The sequence below is a fragment of the Vulpes vulpes genome, chromosome 2 (assembly GCF_048418805.1).
Source record: "Vulpes vulpes isolate BD-2025 chromosome 2, VulVul3, whole genome shotgun sequence".
Lineage (NCBI taxonomy): Eukaryota > Metazoa > Chordata > Mammalia > Carnivora > Canidae > Vulpes > Vulpes vulpes.
The window spans coordinates 21,139,059-21,157,420 of NC_132781.1; the positions used below are offsets into that span (position 1 = coordinate 21,139,059).

The 18,362-nt window shown below is 43.4% G+C and overlaps 1 protein-coding gene across 1 annotated transcript; it reads left to right on the plus strand.

Moving 5' to 3' along the window:
* Window positions 1–5,228: 5,228 nt before the first annotated feature.
* KRT38 (keratin 38) lies at window positions 5,229–10,445 on the plus strand. The gene is made up of 7 exons (XM_025987080.2): window positions 5,229–5,779; window positions 5,971–6,053; window positions 6,845–7,001; window positions 7,371–7,532; window positions 7,619–7,744; window positions 8,121–8,341; window positions 9,006–10,445. Exons 1-7 carry the CDS (start codon window positions 5,288–5,290, stop codon window positions 9,136–9,138), a joined length of 1,374 nt encoding a protein of 457 aa, XP_025842865.2. The 5' UTR covers window positions 5,229–5,287; the 3' UTR covers window positions 9,139–10,445.
* The last annotated feature ends 7,917 nt before the right edge of the window (window positions 10,446–18,362 follow it).

Consider the following 18,362-nt stretch of genomic DNA (forward strand, 5'->3'; position numbering starts at 1 on the left):
ATTTTCTATTCCCACTGCTTTGAAAATTATTGTGTATTTTGGTCTGTGCCCCCCGTTCCTGGCAGAGAACTCCTAAAACCCTCATAATTTTCTAAGTGATAAGAACACTAGGAACATCTTTTGTTCTAGTATTTGGTTTTTAACCCCATTCCTGACACAGAGCTCCCAAATCCTTTGGGATTTCCTGGGTGTTAGGAATGTCTTTTGTTCTAATGAAGCCACTCTTGGTGGGCTCCTGGTTGGTGGCTGGTCACCACAAAGACCAAGCTATGATTAGAATCTTGGCATTTTCTACCTCATTGCCCATCCTCTGGGAAGGGGAGAGGGACTGGAGACTGGGCTAATAATAGATCATGCCTACATGATAATGCCTCCATAAAAATCCCCAAAGTACAGTGTTCACAGAGCTTTTGGGTTGGTGAACATGTGGAGGTGTAAATAGTATGGCTTGTTCAGAGAGAGTTCTGCATCTCTTCCCACTATCTTGCCCTATGTGTCTCTTTAACAGGCTATTCATCTGAGTCCTTTATCATATCCTTTATAATAGACTGGTAAATATAAGTGTTTCCCTGAGTTCTATGAACCATTATAGTAAATTGTCAAACCCAAGGAAGGGGTCATGGGAACCCTGATGTATAGCCAGTCATTCAGAAGTACAGGTGACAACCTGGACTTGTGATCAGTATCTGAAGTAGGAGCAGTCTTGTGGGACTAAGCCCTTACCTTGTGGGATCTGATGCTAAATTGAAGTAGATAATGTCAGAATTAAATGGAATTATAGAACACTCAGCTGGTGTCACAGAGAATTGCTTGGTGTACAGAATAAACGGTTGTGGAGGAAAAGTAGATTCTGCTCTTGGGCCATCAACAGGATAATGGGAAAAAATATGGTGACATGTCTGCAGACCTCAGAATGAGTGTGGCACCACCCCAATATGCCACTGTGGTGCCTTGTCACAAATGTCTCCCTCACTCTAAGTCAGGAACTGTGTCTTTTGTAGCTGCACTCCCAGTGTCTATGGTATGTCACAGTAAAAGGAAAACAACATCGATAAGTGAATAAACTTTGTGGATTATGGGGCTGGATCTAAGAAACCTGATGGTAAAATTCTAATTTGGATAAAAGTGTGCCTTTTCCATTTGTCAAAGCCTCAAGAGTTGCATACCTAGAATAATAAATTGATTATTTCTCACTATTATTATTTATTACTCTTCTGTTAAGAATCTTCATGATTTTCTTGACCTACAATTTTCTCTGGCACCATTATCTAACACCTAAGAGACATGGCATTATGAGCTCCATACACAGGAGCTGTCTTTAACCTTTGCATCCAACGTTACATGATGGATAATGTTCCTTTTATTTTTTTTTTTTAAGATTTTATTTATTCATGAGAGACACAGAGAGAAAGAAAGAGGCAGAGACACAGGCAGAGGGAGAAGCAGGCTCCATGCAGGGAGCCCGACATGGGACTTGATCCCTGGTCTCCAGGATCACACCCTGGGCTGAAGGCGGCGCCAAACCACTGAGCCACCCAGGCTGCCAGATAATGTTCCTATACAAGTCTTGAACTCTTGGATGCTCCATGACATAGAAAGGTAGGCTGTGGGTTAGGCACAATTTCTGGGTGCTAGCCTTCAAGTCCACACCTTTCCCTCCCACTGGTTGAGATACATCCATCTGTAACAACACCATGTTTGAAAATAGCATCTCAAGGCTGCAGCTTTGGCTTTCTGTCTATAGTAGGTTTCCTGCCTCTAGAGACTGGTATTTCTAAAGTCAGAATCAGTGAGAGAACTTTGTGCACACAGGTGAGTGAAGGAGGGCTAAAGGTTCCTGTCTCTCGCACTCTGTTTTCACCACTTCTTGTCACTAAATCTGGCTCATATTTGGTCATCAAGGGCCATAAGGACTCTTCTCGAAAGGTCAGGAAGAAGGCAGTCTTACGTAAGAGGGCAGGCATTCTCACCCTACACTAACCTCTTTTGAGAAAAATGCAAATCAGTGGAACCAAGCAACTTTACAAAGAGACTTGCAACATCAGCGTCATTATGCAAAACAGCAGACTCAGTAGAGGCCCTCACCAGGACTGTGAGGAAGCTTCCTTGGAGAGGCGCGTCACCCAGACATAGAAAGCCACAGCACTGCTGGGGATTTACCCCAAAGATACAGATGCAGTGAAACGCCGGGACCCCTGCACCCCGATGTTTCTAGCAGCAATGTCCACAATAGCCAAACTGTGGAAGGAGCCTCAGTGTCCATCGGAAGATGAATGGATAAAGAAGATGTGGTCTATGTATACAATGGAATATTCCTCAGCCATTAGAAACGACAAATACCCACCATTTGCTTCAATGTGGATGGAACTGGAGGGTATTATGCTGAGTGAAATAAGTCGATCGGAGAAGGACAAACATTATACGTTCTCATTCATTTGGGGAATATAAATAATAGTGAAAGGGAATAGAAGGGAAGGGCGAAGAAATGGGTAGGAAATATCAGAAAGGGAGACAGAACATGAAGACTCCTAACTCTGGGAAATGAACCAGGGGTGGTGGAAGGGGAGGAGGGCAGGGGGTGGGGGTGAATGGGTGACGGGCATTGAGGGGGGCACTTGATGGGATGAGCACTGGGTGTTATTCTGTATGTTGGCAAATTGAACACCAATAAAAAATAAATTTATTATTAAAAAAAAAACCTTGAAGCTCTTCAAATGTCCACAATACCTAGGTTATGCAAACCTTTAACTTGAGGTCTGGAATGATGTACTTTCCAAGTAACTTCATTAAATTGTGATGATGAAATAAGACAATGCTTGTCAGTTGTTTGGTGCCCATCATATAGTAAGTGCTCAATAAACACTAGCTTTCATAAAAAAACAAAACAAACAAACAAACAAAAAAAGCAAGCCACAGCAGTGACATTATGAAGTAACAAGTGTTGTGTATTTTGAGATGGAAGAAATCATGAGTTTTAGCTAAAGGACTGAATCTTGCCAGTCCATTGACTGGCAAGTCCAATAGACTTGAATAAGGCCAAAAGATGGGTTCTACTTAGTGAGTCAAATGAAATGACTTTATAAGTCTAGTTCTCTGATTTATTGAGAAGCTTGTTGCTATGTGATGAGGCAGAGGAGGGTAACAAAGGGATGTTTGAAGATGTAACCTAAGCAGATTGCACCCAGAGGCCTCTGAAGGATGAGATGGCCTTGCCTGGTGATGTCTTCTAATTATGATGTCTATAAAGAGTTATTCATTGATGAGCTCTGAGTAAACTTTAGAACAGAGATGACCACTAGTTACCTTTCTTGGGAAACCCAATCTGGGCAGAAGTCTCAAATTCTGTATTGCTTCTTGATAGAAGTCCAACAGCTTATGTTTCACAGATACATATCTGGTCCCTGTAGAAATGTCTGTTCAGCTTTTGCTCAATGCTCAGAGGACTGGAAAATATTCATTTTCACAAAGATATAGTTATAACCACTTTGGGGGGAATCTTACTCCACATTAGGTATTTTTTTAGTCCTAGGGGACAAACTATCTCCTGCCACAAATTTTGAGAGAAAACTTTTGGGACCTTAGTATTCAGCTGTCTTGGTTTCCTAGTACCAAGAGCTACTGGGGTGTGGGATATAGTATAATAATTTGGAGATGGAATTTTCTCTTGAGCATCTTTCTGAATGGTCCTTAGAGAAACCCTGCTGCCCCTTTGAATTGATATTCCAACATTTGTGTTTTCTGAGATGCAAAGAATAGTATTAAATGTTAGATTCTTGTTTTATCAACTATCAATTTCAACTTCTTGTCCAGTATCTAGACCTTATAGTTTTTCTTAGTTCTGGCAGTGACACAGTTGTTCTCCTATTGGGGACTGGGATAGAGGGATGTGGTGGTAGTAAGGTGAAGAGAACAAGAGTAGGCTCTGGAGTCTAAAGACACTGATACTGAGAACAGGCTTTGCAACTTCATAATGGGGTAGATCGTAGAAAAACAACTTCATGTCTCTAGTCTTCAATGTCTTCTTTATTTCTTTTGTAAAATTAAGAATATCCACTTTACAGAATGGTAGGATTAAACAATATTTTTGATAAATCCCCTAACACATACGGTAAGTGCTCAGTGAAGAACCTTAGAATCAAGGAAGTAAGGTAGGAAGAACTCCCCCATACTGACTCTGATAATACTGACTGATAACTCAGTGTCCATTGAATTTCATGGCCAAGTTCTTATTTGGGATTAAAAAAATGTTATTGTTAATTTTTATTTGTTTCTAGCTTATTGAACTCACCTTTCCTGGTCCAGATCAGGCAAGGTTCAGGGTCATCCTCAACTGATGAGATTCTCAGACAACCTATTTAAAACATCCATGGCTACCCAAGTTTGGGTTGCTTCTTTATGGGCAGAAACTATATCAGGCTTAAGTAACTTTATGGCATGTGTGTGGCACAGTGCTTGGCACATAGGATGTGCCAGGAGATGTGTGCTGAATGAATGGACTTATCAAAGTTTTATTGACCCTAAAACTGAGTTTGAGGGGCACCTACGTGGCTCAGTAGGTTACATGGTATGCTTTCCTCTCCGGTTATGATCCCAGGGCTCTAAGATTGAGCCCCATGTTGGGCTTCCTACTCAGCAGGGAGTCTGCTTCTTCCCCAGTTTATGCTCTCTCTCTTTCAAATAAATAAATAAACAAAATCTTAAAGAAATTCCTTAGTTTGAAAAACAGAAAACTAAATAAGAAATGTGAAAATTTTGATAATCAAAACCTATAGCATCTATCAGCAAAGAAGCAGTCTTTTCCCTGAATAGCGAAGGCTGGGTTAGTTTTAGCCCAGGTGAGCACCACTGTGGTCATAGGGGTTTATCTCTTCTGACACTTCAATGACCAACAGGAACAGTCATGACTTCAGTGTGGGCACATCAACAAGGAGGCCAACTATAGTCAAGGAATAAACCTCTGATGGCTAAAAGGATTTTGTTCTTTGAAAAAATAAAAAGCTTCTGACTTTCTATTAACAGACAACTTAATATCAAAAAGCAAAGGGCACCTCAACTTCATCAACATTCCTTTAATGAGGTGAGGAACTCTTAATGGTAAACTCAACAGCTGAGTAACAGGATGACGGTACAACAATAGGTAGAGAATCAAGGCCCTGAGGTCAAAGCATGGAGCCAACACCCACCTGGGATGGGGTATAAAAGGCCCAGGAGGATAGGGGATTGTCACACTCAGTGGCTTGGCCTTCCCAGCTGCTCTGAACCTTCTGTGCACCCTCAGTCCAACACCATGACTTCCTGCTACATCAACTCATCCCACTGTCTGGGCAGCACCAAGATGTCTACAGCAACAAATGTCTGTGGCCCCTGCACTGACATTGGAGGCCAGCCTGGGTCAGAGGCCAAGGCTGCATCCCTGTGCCTGTCGGCCACTATTGCACATGCCAACCGACCGCGTGTTGGGTCAACCCCTCTGGGCCAGCCCAGCCTCTGTATGCCCCACAGCTGCCAAACTGCTTGCCCCTTGCCAGGGACCCGCAACATTCCTGGCAACATTGGAGTCTGTGAGAACTATGGGGAAGGCGCTCCCAATGGCCATGAGAAGGTGACCATGCAGTTCCTGAATGATCGCCTGGCCAACTACCTGGAGAAGGTACGCCAGCTGGAGAGGGACAATGAGGAGCTGGAGACCAAGATCCGAGAGTCAAGCAAATGCCATGAGTCCACTGTGTGTCCAGACTACCAGTCCTACTTCCAGACGATTGAGGAGCTCCAGCAGAAGGTGAGGTTTGGAGTAGCTTGGGAGGTGCTGGGTCTGAGGAAAGTGATAGGGCCTGGCAGGCAAGAAGCCACTGAAGTTTCAGGGAGCTTTGGGTTCTTGGATTCCCTTGAGTGTGAGTGTACTGCCACCTGTAGAGCTGGGGCCCAGGTTATGATGTTTTGTGTGTGAACTGTCTTCTTGGTTTTCCTCAGATCCTGTGTAGCAAGGCTGAAAATACCAGGCTGATTATCCAAGTGGACAATGCCAAGCTGGCTGCTGATGACTTTAGAATCAAGTAAGTAGGGCCTGAAGAAGGCTCAGAGTGACTCCTTCTTCCACCCTAAGTCCCAAAGGCCAAACACCTGATTGACTGAATTACTGTCCTGTTTCTTCTTTCCTAAATTCTCCAAATAGAAATTTTTATTACAAACAAAATGAGTAGAAGGATGAGAAAGAATACAACCAAATTCACTGTGTATGGTGTAGCCCAGAGTTAGTCCTCCTTCATTTATTTTCCTAAAATTAAAGATAAGGCTGCTTGAGCTCACTAACTAGGGGCAGAATAAGGTGATTTCAAGAATAGACTGAGTAAGGACAGTTGTTGAATTTCTTACATAAGTTAGACGATCCCCTTACAGATGGGTCAAAGTCCAGATTTACGTATGGGGTCTTCAGGTACCAGGTGTTTCTACTAAACAAAGATCAGATATAGAGAAATAGCCCAACACAAGCATGAAGGGGGCAAATCACTGACGTGGTGCTTGGTTGTTGCTTAACCTGGTTAAAGGAGAGCTCACACAGCAGTGTGAGCCCTGTCCTGGATGCTAAGATACATTGTAGGCAAGCCAGTTAATCTTCTGGCATTAAAGGTGCTTCAAGCCCAATGATAAAATGATATCTGTTATGAGTGCTTTGCTAGACCGTGAGCCAATTGAGTAGAGGGACTGAGTCTAATTCATCTCTGAGGCCAGAGTTGAGCACAGTGAGCAAATGAGAATCCCAGTTGGTGAAGGAAATGGAAACTAGGGGCAGCTGAGAGGGGCTGTCTTTGGCATCCTGCTAACCTTGCATCTCCTGTGCTCGCAGGCACGAAAGTGAGCTCTCCCTGCGCCAGATGGTAGAGGCGGACATGTGTGGGATGCACAAGCTCATGGATGACCTGAGCCTGGCCAAGGCTGACCTGGAGGCCCAGCAGGAGTCCCTGAAGGAGGAGCTGCTCTGCCTCAAGAGGAACCACGAACAGGTGTGGTCCTGGGGATGCAGACCCATGGGGAGGGCACTGGCCAGGAAAGGGAGCACTGCTCACCCTGGGGCTCTAGGGTTAAACCTGGGGTTCACTTGGCATCAGGATGAAGGGTTGATCCAGGTCTGGCAGTCAGACTGATTGTGTGGGATGTAGCAGAGGGGGAGTTTCTGGTCTGTAAAGATTTGCCTTGTCTATATAGGAAGGTGTCCAAATGGATTCTCCCCGTGGACCATGGGCAAGACCTCTCATGTCAGTGCATGAGTGGGGTCGCCTCTCATGCTGCTTGTTTGGGGAGGGGTTCAGGTGTCATCTGCTCTGTCAAAAAGCCTTTCCTCACTCAGGGTGTGGATCTTTCTGTTCCTACAGGAAGTGAGCATTCTGAGGGGCCAGCTGGGGGACAAGCTCCAGATTAAGCTGGATGTTGAGCCCACCGTGGACCTGGGCAGGGTGCTGGAGGACATGAGGTGCCACTATGAGGCCATGGTGCAGACCAGCCGCAATGATGTGGAGGAGTGGTTCCAAGATCAGGTGAGGGTGCTGCCTCGGAGCAGGGAGGGACCCGGGCTTCCACACGGGCAGGCTGCTGATCATGTCTCTGTGCACTTGTGCTTCAGTCTGAGAGCATCAGCCAGCAGGACATGTCCTGCTCCGAGGAGCTGCGGTGCTGCCAGTCGGAGATCCTGGAGCTGAGACGCACGGTGAACGCCCTGGAGGTGGAGCTTCAGGCCCAGCACACACTGGTGAGCTCCATTGCACACCTGGAAAACTCAGCCTGGTTCCCATTCCCAAGAGCAGTTCCTGATTCAGTCCCTGCCTCCCTTAAGTATAGACCAGGACACAGTTCAAACCCCGACTTCTTTGCCTTTGCAAGAACTTTCTCATAGATGTGGCTGCTGAAGGAATGAACATTCCTTCAGATGAGCGAGGTCCTGCAAATTTATCCTGAGGTCTACAATGATGAGCAATGGCACGTCATTAGTTCTTCCAGCTGAGGAGTGCTAACAGGAACTAGGTTGTTCTCCAGGCCTGGCAACACCTTGGGGTGTCACAGTCTTACTGGAGAGACTGGGGCTGCAGTCCACGATTCTCCATCTGCTTCTGTCTTTGGTATTACAGAAAGACTGTCTGCAGAACTCTCTGTGTGAAGCCGATGCCCGTTTTGGCACGGAGCTGGCCCAGATGCAGATCCTGATCAGCAACGTGGAGGAGCAGCTGTCTGAGATCCGGGGTGACCTGGAGCGGCAGAACCAGGAGTACCAGGTGCTGCTGGACGTTAAGGCTCGGTTGGAGTGTGAGATCAACACATACCGGAAACTTCTGGAGAGCGAGGATTGCAAGTAGGTGTGATCTAGGCACTTGGCCAAGTCATTTGCTCAATTCAAATGAGACTCTCAGGGTAATAGCTGTGCTGTGTACAAAGAGGAAGGTGGTGTATGCTTCTGCTGAATGACCCATTGCCCTTTACTCTCCTCACTCTGTGCATCATTGACATAGTGTTAAGGGAGAGACTGTCCATTCAGACCATTGCCAGGTCTCCAGTGGGGCTACTTGGTGTAGCCGTTGACTGGGGAGAGAAGACATATAACTGTTCCTTGAGTAGGAGATTTGCATATAGAACCCAACAAATTTTGGACTTGATTTTGCTCTCTTGTCAATCATTCTTTGTATTTTATATCTATAGGAGAGAATCTGATTCTCATATAGAATATCTGATTGGGGAAGGCATTTTAAGATCACTCAGTCTAGTTGTAAGGGTGCATAGTAGAGATCAATGGCCAGGGGTTCCACTGGGTCATTGTCCTATAGTTTTATTTATTTTATTTAAATTCAATATGCCAACATATAGTATAACACCCAGTGCTCATCTCATCTTGTGCCCTCCTTTATGCCTGCCACCCGGTTTGTCCTGTGGTTTTGGAGTGGGGACTCCTTCTTTGTGCTCCATCACATATCACTCATTTCTCACCCCTAACTTTTTTCACCTTCTCTATCTCTCCACAGACTCCCCTGCAATCCATGCTCCACTGCTGCCTCCTGTATCACATCCCCCTGTGCAACTCGTCCAAGCTGTGCCCCCTGCCCCACTTTTGTGTCCGGGTCAGCCTGTGGAGCCAACACCGGGAGCCGGTTTTGAATGCCCACGCACCAGCAGGGGCAGTTAAAGCAAGGGGATGCCCAAGGAGAAATGCTTTTATATATGCAGGCACTCAGTTTCTAACTATTGCTGACTTTTTGTACGTAGAGGCCTTTCCAAAGGTGACAGAATATCAGGAGAAGTGGAATCTTGGTTGGGAGGCTTCCTTCTCAGTTCCAGATTTTCCCAGATAAGTTTCATGACCTCAGTGGCTGGATCCCAACCACCAGTGGTGGCTTGGGAATATCTACATTGAAGATACTTAGGCATAGGATCAGATTGAAGAAGTATCTTGGTGTGAGGTTGGGGTGGGACCTGAAATTGCATTTGCGTTTCAAAACACCAATTTTAGTTTGAAAATTTTCCAGTTTGTGGCCAGGAAAGTGAAGAACAAACTTCACTGTTTGGGATTCCCTCCAATGTACTGATTCTGTCTAACATCTGCAGCTTCAGATAATGGCTCCAGAGAGGGGGCAAAGGAACTAAATACTACATTTCTGACCACTTCCTCTTCTATTTCCTTTCTCCTTTCCTCCTGCCTCCCTGCCTTTGAAGTGGCTCCATTTCCTCTCTAGGGTAAGTTAAGAGCTTCGCTTGTATCAGATCTCAGCTCTCTCCACTCAGAGTCCTATCTGACCAAAGGACCGGTCTTGCCTCTTGCTCTGTAAAGGGAACTTTCAGATTAAAAAAATCTCTCTTCTCTAGAAATCTTGACTCTCTTAACTATTGGCTGGCTGTACCTCTCTTCATCTAATTTGATAGTAACATTTGAACAATGACTTTATATTTTCTAGTACTTTCTCCTGAAATATTAAAACCTATTGATTCAATAGACCACACTGTTGGGCATGATGATTTAGGGTAATGGAAAATATATCTACAATATTTCCAAAATTTTTCTTCTTGCTTACCTTATGTGCTCCCACCTTATGTCTTACCACTCTTTCCCTTCCTCATCACGATGCCGCCACATTGTCCAGTGCATTCCTTGGATGTCCCTGAGACTGGTCCCTGTTTTTCCTCCTCCCTAGAATGCTTTCTTTCTCCTTACTACTCAGAGCTCAGAAGAAATGTCACTCCCTCCAAGAGCTCCTGCTTGGCCATCCGTCCACAATGATTACAGCCTTGTCACTCTCTGTCCTGCTTACTGTCACCATGGTAGCCCTCAACAGCTAAAATTGCCTGCTTCTCCATTGTTTTCTCATTAAAATGCTTCCTGGAGATTAGCATTGTACACTGCTGCTTCCCCAGAGCCTAGCTCACTGCTTGATAAAGTGTAGATGCTTAATAAACATCTGTTAAAAGAATGAATGTGTCTTCCTGACTTTATCTCTGACTTGTTATGGGCCTTGAGAATCATCACTTAATTCAGCATTTTTCCCTGCTATAAAATGAAGGGCATGTCATTTTTCCTACTTACATTCTAGATCTGTCATGGATTCTATGGGTAAATGAGATGGCAGAAATTTAAAAAGCCTGAAAAGGAGACAGTACCATATTAGCCTCATTTTGAGCCAATGTCATATACTTAGGAATGTGAAAGCTGAGCCAGACTGCTCAGAGTTCACCCATGGCTTCAGACTTTTTCCTCTGGGCAGCTAAAATTAATTTCCTCTAGAAGTTAAATGCAATCAGAAATGAGATGGTGCACTTAATAATTTGCTTTCCAGAGCAAATTTTATTTGAGTATTTGCATTAGTTCAAAGCATGAGAAAACTTTGCTTCAAAGGGGCAGAGCCTTCTTAGCAACTCCCTAATATTGAATCCACCCATGGAGAGGGGGCCCAATTTTATGGATCCTCTCATTTCCTTTTTCTCCCTTTGGATCCACCAGTGTTGAAGTGATGGGACAATACACCCTTGACCTCAGAGGCACTCATTAATTCTACAGGTCACTGTGATTCTTGTAGAACTCCATTTTGGAGGTTTTGTTTTTTAGGAATGCAGATTATGTTCATTTGCAGTCTGATTTCTAAATGTGGTTAACAGCTGGTTGAAAAAAATAGCTTCTTCAGCCTCACTGCTTCTCAGGCCTTGTTCCATCATACGAGAAAAAGCAGCAGGGAGAAATGAAGTCACTTAAACCACCCACATCAGAGTAAAGACTGGGATAGTTCAGGGCAGCCTAGTCTCCATGGGGACAAACTGCCTGTTGGCATATAGGGGCTACAGCTTCCAGTTCTGAGTGTGGTCCTGATGGCGATGGGAGACCTTCAGGAAGGACTTCTCATGATAAGTTGCCATTTTGTCTGAAGTGGATTGACTGACTTGTGTTGGGAGCAGAAGGAGAAACAGGAGTCTTGCCATAAACTGGCTTGGTTTTTTCCCTCATGATCTGAGCTGGAAAGCTTCCTCTGCAGCTTTGACTTTTTCTGAGAAGTGAAATGAATGAGATGGGACCTGCCGAGTTGGTGCCCACCTCTGAAGCACTGCCTTTTGGGAAAGACCCAGGCTTCTGCTTTTGACCAGCTTCAGTCCCTGATGCTGTGCCTGGTGCATTTCTTTCTTTCCTGTGAACAGCAACATCTACATCGCACAGAGCCTGCTTTGCTCTCTCCCTCTTCGATGGTTAAACATTTGTATATAACTGCTCAGTTTTAAAATGGAGTTTTACATGAAAGACACCTAACTCTGGGAAATGAACAAGGGGTAGTGGAAGGGGAGGTGGGTGGGGGTTTGGGGTGACTGGGTGATGGGCACTGAGGGGAGCTCTTGGCGGGATGAGCCTGGGTGTTATGCTATATGTTGGCAAATTGAACTCCAATAAAACAATTAAAAAATAAAAAAATAAAATGGAGTTTTATATATTGCTGGCTTCCCCTTGCCTGATAGTAAGTGCTATCTCTTCTTCCTGGGAGCAGAATGTCATGCTCTAGCATTCTTATAGTGAGACATTATAACTGCTTTTAAGATATGAAGCAGTGAAGCTCCCAGAAGTTAAATAGCTTGATTACAGATATGATTTGGCAAGTGGCTGAGCCAGGACTGAGACCTAAATTGCACTGGCTGCAAAGCAACTCTCATTGTATCACCTAACGTATTTATCCTCTGCTTCTTTGAGTGATTGAGCTGCTTTTTAAAGAGGGACCATTGTGTATGGTGTAAGAGAATGGTCTAGTTTCATTCTTCTGCATGTGGCTGTCCAATTTTCCCAGGACCATTTATTGAAGAGACTGTCTTTTTTCCAGTGGATAGTCTTTCCTGCTTTGTTAAATATTAGTTGACCATAAAGTTGAGGGTCTACTTCTGGAGTCTCTATTCTTCTGTTCCATTGATATATGTGTTTGTTTTTGTGCCAGTACCACACTGTCTTGATGACCACAGCTTTGTAGTACAACCTGAAATCTGGCATTGTGATGCCCCCAGCTATGGTTTTCTTTTTTAATACTCCTATGGCTATTTGGGGTCTTTTCTGATTCTCTTACACCATACACAAAGATAAACTCAAAATGGATGAAAGATCTAAATGTGAGACAAGATTCCATCAAAATCCTAGAGGAGAACACAGGCAACACCCTTTTTGAACTTGGCCACAGCAACTTCTTGCAAGATACATCCATGAAGGCAAATGAAACAAAAGCAAAAATGAATTATTGGGACTTCATCAAGATGAGAAGCTTCTGCACAGCAAAAGAAACAGTCAGCAAAACTAAAAGACAACCTACAGAATGGGAGAAGATATTTGCAAATGACATATCAGATAAAGGGCTAGTTTCCAAAATCTATAAAGAACTTCTTAAACTCAACAGCAAAGAAACAAACAATCCAATCATGAAATGGGCAAAAGACATGAACAGTAATCTCACAGAGGAAGACATAGACATGGCCAACATGCACATGAGAAAATGCTCTGCATCACTTGCCATCAGGGAAATACAAATCAAAACCACAATGAGATACCACCTCACACCGATGAGAATGGGGAAAATTAACAAGGCAGGAAACCACAAATGTTGGAGAGGATGCGGAGAAAGGGGAACCCTTTTGCACTGTTGGTGGGAATGTGAACTGGTGCAGCCACTCTGGAAAACTGTGTGGAGGTTCCTCAAAGAGTTAAAAATAGATCTGCCCTATGACCCAGCAATTGCACTGCTGGGGATTTACCCCAAAGATGCAGATGCAATGAAACGCCGGGACACCTGCACCCCGATGTTTCTAGCAGCAATGTCCACAATGGCCAAACTGTGGAAGGAGCCTTGGTGTCCATCGAAAGATGAATGGATAAAGAAGATGTGTTCTATGTATACAATGGAATATTACTCAGCCATTAGAAACGACAAATACCCACTATTTGTTTCAATGTGGAGGGACCTGGAGGGTATTAAGCTGAGTGAAATAAGTCAATCGGAGAAGGACAAACATTATGTGGTCTCATTCATTTGGGGAATATGAAAATTATGAAAAGGAAAAAAAAGAAAATTATGAAAAGGAATAAAGGGAAAGAAGAGAAAATGAGTGAAAATATCAGTGAAAGTGACACAACATGAAAGACACCTAACTCTGGGAAATGAAAAAGGGGTAGTGGAAGGGGAAGTGGGTGGAGGGTTGGGGTGACTAGGTGATGGGCACTGAGGGGGGCACTTGGCAGGATAAACACTGGGTGTTATGCTATATGTTGGCAAATTGAACTCCAATAAAAAATAAAAAAAATAAAAAAATAAAGAGGGACCTTCTTTCCTTAAAAAATTAAAAACAGAATCATCATATGATGCAATAGTTCCATTACTGGGTATTTACCCCAAGAAAGGGAAAACACTAATTTGAAAAGATATATGCACCCTTTTTTTTTTTTTTTTATGATAGTCACACAGAGAGAGAGAGAGAGGCAGAGACACAGGCAGAGGGAGAAGCAGGCTCCATGCACCGGGAGCCCGACGTGGGATTCGATCCTGGGTCTCCAGGATCGCGCCCTGGGCCAAAGGCAGGCGCCAAACCGCTGCGCCACCCAGGGATCCCAGATATATGCACCCTTACGTTTATTGCAGCATTATCTATACTAGCCAAGATATGGAAGCAACCCAAGTGTCCATCGATAGATGAATGGATAAAGAAGAGGTGGTAACTCAGCCAGAAAAAGAATGAGATCTTGCTATTGCAACAATAATGGTTGGACCTAGAGGGTATAACGCTAAGTGAAATGTCAGTCTGAGAAAGACAAATACTGTATGATTTCACTCATATGTGGAGGTTAAGAAACAAAACAAATGAACAAAGGGAAAAAAAGACAAACAGAAAAATCTGACTCTTAAATACAGAGAATAAACTAGTGGTTGTCAGAGGGCATATAGATGGGAAGACAGGTAAAATAGATAAAGGGGATTAGGAGTACACTTATCATGAGGAGCTGAGTAATGTATAGAATTGTTGAATTACTCTATTATAAACCTGGAACTAATATTACATTGTATGTTAACTATACTTGAATAATAATAAAAAAAAGACACAGGGAGATCTTGTAATGTGAGCCTTGGGTGTCCCGGTTTTTCATACTTAAGATCACTGACATAATGTAATTTGGAAAGGGTCATCGAAATTGTGTAATTTGTTTGATTTATTTAGTACAAACTTTATGGGACAGTGTATTGTTAGTTCCTGAATAAGCTAGTCTGCCCCCATGTTACTGCTGTCTAACTCCTCCTAAATGCCTTGTCTGTGTTGAACATTTCATGCATCAAATCAGTATCTGAGAAGGGATAAAGGATGGCTTTTGAGGGGAGATTATGTCATTAGCAGAGAAGGATTGACTATTCCCAGTAAAACCAAAGCAATTGGTTCTGTCATAAATAATTCTAAGCTTTTCCCAAAAGGACATGGGTTAAACATATAATTCAGTGTGATCTACATTTCAAAGGTCTGTAGGACTTTTAAATGAATTATGTTCCTAGATGAAAACAAATGTTATCCTAATTCTGATTTGATTTAGGACTACAGGGTTTAGAAGTCAAGGATTTTCCTTTTTTTTTTTTTTTTTAAAGATTTTATTTATTTATGAGAGAGAGAGAGAGAGAAAGAGAGAGAGAGAGAGAGAGAGAGAGAGACAGGCGGAGACATAGGTAGAGGGAGAAGCAGGTTCCTTCAGGGGAACCTGATGTGGGACTCGATCCTGGCACCCCAGGATCATGCCCTGAGCCAAAGGCAAATGCTCAACCACTGAGCCACCCAGGTGTCCCAGAAGTCAAGGATTTTCTATCATTGGAGCAACAAGCATCACCATGCACCAAGCACTGTGGAGGATAAAACTGAGTATGATTTGCTCTATAGCTGAGCTCATTTAGTTTTTTCTTTCACGTTTTCATTGATTGAGTATTACCTGTGAGTCAGATGCTCTGTTGGGAATTACAGAGATAAGCAAGACAAAAATAATAAGGCAAAATCCCTGGTTCTGAGCGTCTTCCACATAAAACAACAAAGCCCACTATGAAGAGGGCTACGTTTAAGGTAAACTGAGGATTCAGTGTGAGTGGAGACGAGGAACTGATCAAATGCCCTATAAAGCGGGAGGAAGCTTCCACTTGAAGGCAACTCTTTTTTTTTTTTTTTTGAAGGCAACTCTTGAGTTGAGGAACATGAACCCTCAGGGTTATACTTGACCTTCAGAATGTTTCAGAGTTAGGGTATTTAATAATAGATTGTCAATGTGCAAAATAATGCAGTGTCAATATTTCTCTAATTAAAAAAAAAGATTTATTTGTTTGAGAGAGAGAGAGTGAGAGTGCACACATGTGTGTGAACAGGGGGAAGGGCAGAGGGAGAGAGAGAGAGAGGGAGGAGGGACAAGGAGATTCCATGCAGAACACAGAGCCCGATGCAGGGCTCAATCTCACAACCCTGAGATCAAGGCCTGAGCTGAAATTAAGAGTCAAACGCTCAACTGACAGAGCCACCCAGGCACACCAATATTTCCTTATCTATATTGCATAAAATCTATGAAATAGGCCAAATAAATAATTCTATAAGGGTTTATTCAGAAATTCAAGTGGGCCAAATAAATGGTTTGACAATGACTTAGAATTTCATATTTTCCTGACTTCCTGATCATCCACTCTACAATTTTCTATATTGCATTGTTCTCCTTTCCATTAAACATACCTTTGTCCCAGGACCATCTCCAGCCAGGTCAGTGAGAGATTTGTTAACTTTACATCCATAGGATATGGTCCCCTGAGAAGCTCAGAGGAATAGACTCCTAACATTGAGGGGAAATCCACAAGCTTATCGGGGCACAGGTTGGAGGAGATGGTGCCTAGTTCAATGTCCCAGGGACCTCCTCATCCAGAGTCATCACTCAAACATGAGGCTGTGGAGGGCAAAGGGGCTTCTGAACACTGGGCCAGAACAACATCTGAACCCAACCAGTTGAGTACAAAAGTCATAGACTTCTGAAAGGGGAAATGGAACCCAAGGGTGTCCAAACTCACAAAATACCAAGCATTTTTTGTTTGTAGAAAAGCTTCTTTAAAATATTGCTTACAAAAATTATACACATAGAACATACATTCTGTAAAAACTTGAAACATAAGTGAAGCCTACACCATGCAAATAGTCCTCCTCCACAAATTAGTTTCCGTATCTATCCGAGGGAGGAGGGGGAATATTTTGAGGTTCTAACAGATGGTCCTCAATATATTTCCTTGTACTCTGGGGCTCTTCTAATAGCTGTAGCCCAAGCAGCACTCAGTGATTAGGGAGAGGGTTGGCATAGCAGAAGGCAGGGAAGAGGTTTTGAGTCTCATGAGGCCAATCCCCGAGTTGATGAGAGAATGGACTTGGATGAGACAAGTATGGGGAAACATCGCACCCTCTGGTTAGAGGAAGGCATGCTGGGGTCTGGGAATGAAGAGGAGGGGAAGGGAAGAGAATTTAGATGCTGGTGGATCCCCTGCTTGTCCTACCCCTTTATCCCAGACTGGGATACAGAGTCAAGGGCAGGAGGATAATAGGTTGAGGGATGTAGGACCAGAGGGTATCTGTTCTTCATTTCCCAAATAGAGCCTGGAGAGGTACCAAGACCCCAGGGGAGTCTGCACAGAAGGGACAAAGAAAATGTCATAGACAATCCTGAGGCCCAGAGTGTTATCAAAGCTGAAATAAGACTCTGTGCATCAGAGAGGATCATGGACAGAGCAAAGGGAAGCCTGAGAGCTCAAGACCATGTGGGTGATGATGATGATGCCCTAGCATCACTGGGTGTTCTGGTAGCTGAGAACCCACATGGGTCTCTTCTGCAGTGTGGATGGAGGGAAATCCAAGGGCCCATCCCTACCCACCTCCTGTCTCCCAATATTCTGGGAAAAAGGTCTCTGGAACATGGGTCAGCCTCTTGAAATGGGATCCTTGAGATAACAAGATTAAGGTTCTGCCAGCTGGAATTAATACTGTGAAAATGTCAATGTTACCCAGGGCAATTTACACGTTTAATGCAATCCCTATCAAAATACCATGGACTTTCTTCAGAGAGTTAGAACAAATTATTTTAAAATTTGTGTGGAATCAGAAAAGACCCCGAATAGCCAGGGGAATTTTAAAAAAGAAAACCATAGCTGGGGGCATCACAATGCCAGATTTCAGGTTGTACTACAAAGCTGTGGTCATCAAAACAGTGTGGTACTGGCACAAAAACAGACACATACATCAATGGAACAGAATAGAGAATCCAGGAGTGGACCCTCAACTTTATGGTCAACTAATATTCGATAAAGGAGGAAAGACTATCCACTGGAAGAAAGACAGTCTCTTCAATAAATGGTGCTGGGAAAATTGGACATCCACATGCAGAAGAATGAAACTAGACCACTCTCTTGCACCATACACAAAGATAAACTCAAAATGGATGAAAGACCTAAATGTGAGACAAGATTCCATCAAAATCCTAGAGGAGAACACAGGCAACACCCTTTTTGAACTTGGCCACAGTAACTTCTTGCAAGATACATCCATGAAGGCAAAAGAAACAAAAGAAAAAATGAACTATTGGGACTTCATCAAGATAAGAAGTTTTTGCACAGCAAAGGACACAGTCAACAAAACTAAAAGGCAACCTACAGAATGGGAGAAGATATTTGCAAATGACATATCAGATAAAGGGCTAGTTTCCAAAATCTATAAAGAACTTATTAAACTCAACAGCAAAGAAACAAACAATCCAATCATGAAATGGGCAAAAGACATGAACAGAAATCTCACAGAGGAAGACATAGACATGGCCAACATGCACATGAGAAAAT

Excerpts from the sequence above, each read along its gene's own strand:
- KRT38 (XM_025987080.2), top strand. The coding sequence starts at position 5,288 with ATGACTTCCTGCTACATCAACTCATCCCACTGTCTGGGCAGCACCAAG. Across the intron at positions 5,780-5,970 it reads TTGAGGAGCTCCAGCAGAAG|ATCCTGTGTAGCAAGGCTGA; the intron begins GTGAGGTTTGGA and ends GGTTTTCCTCAG. Across the intron at positions 7,745-8,120 it reads TTCAGGCCCAGCACACACTG|AAAGACTGTCTGCAGAACTC; the intron begins GTGAGCTCCATT and ends TTGGTATTACAG.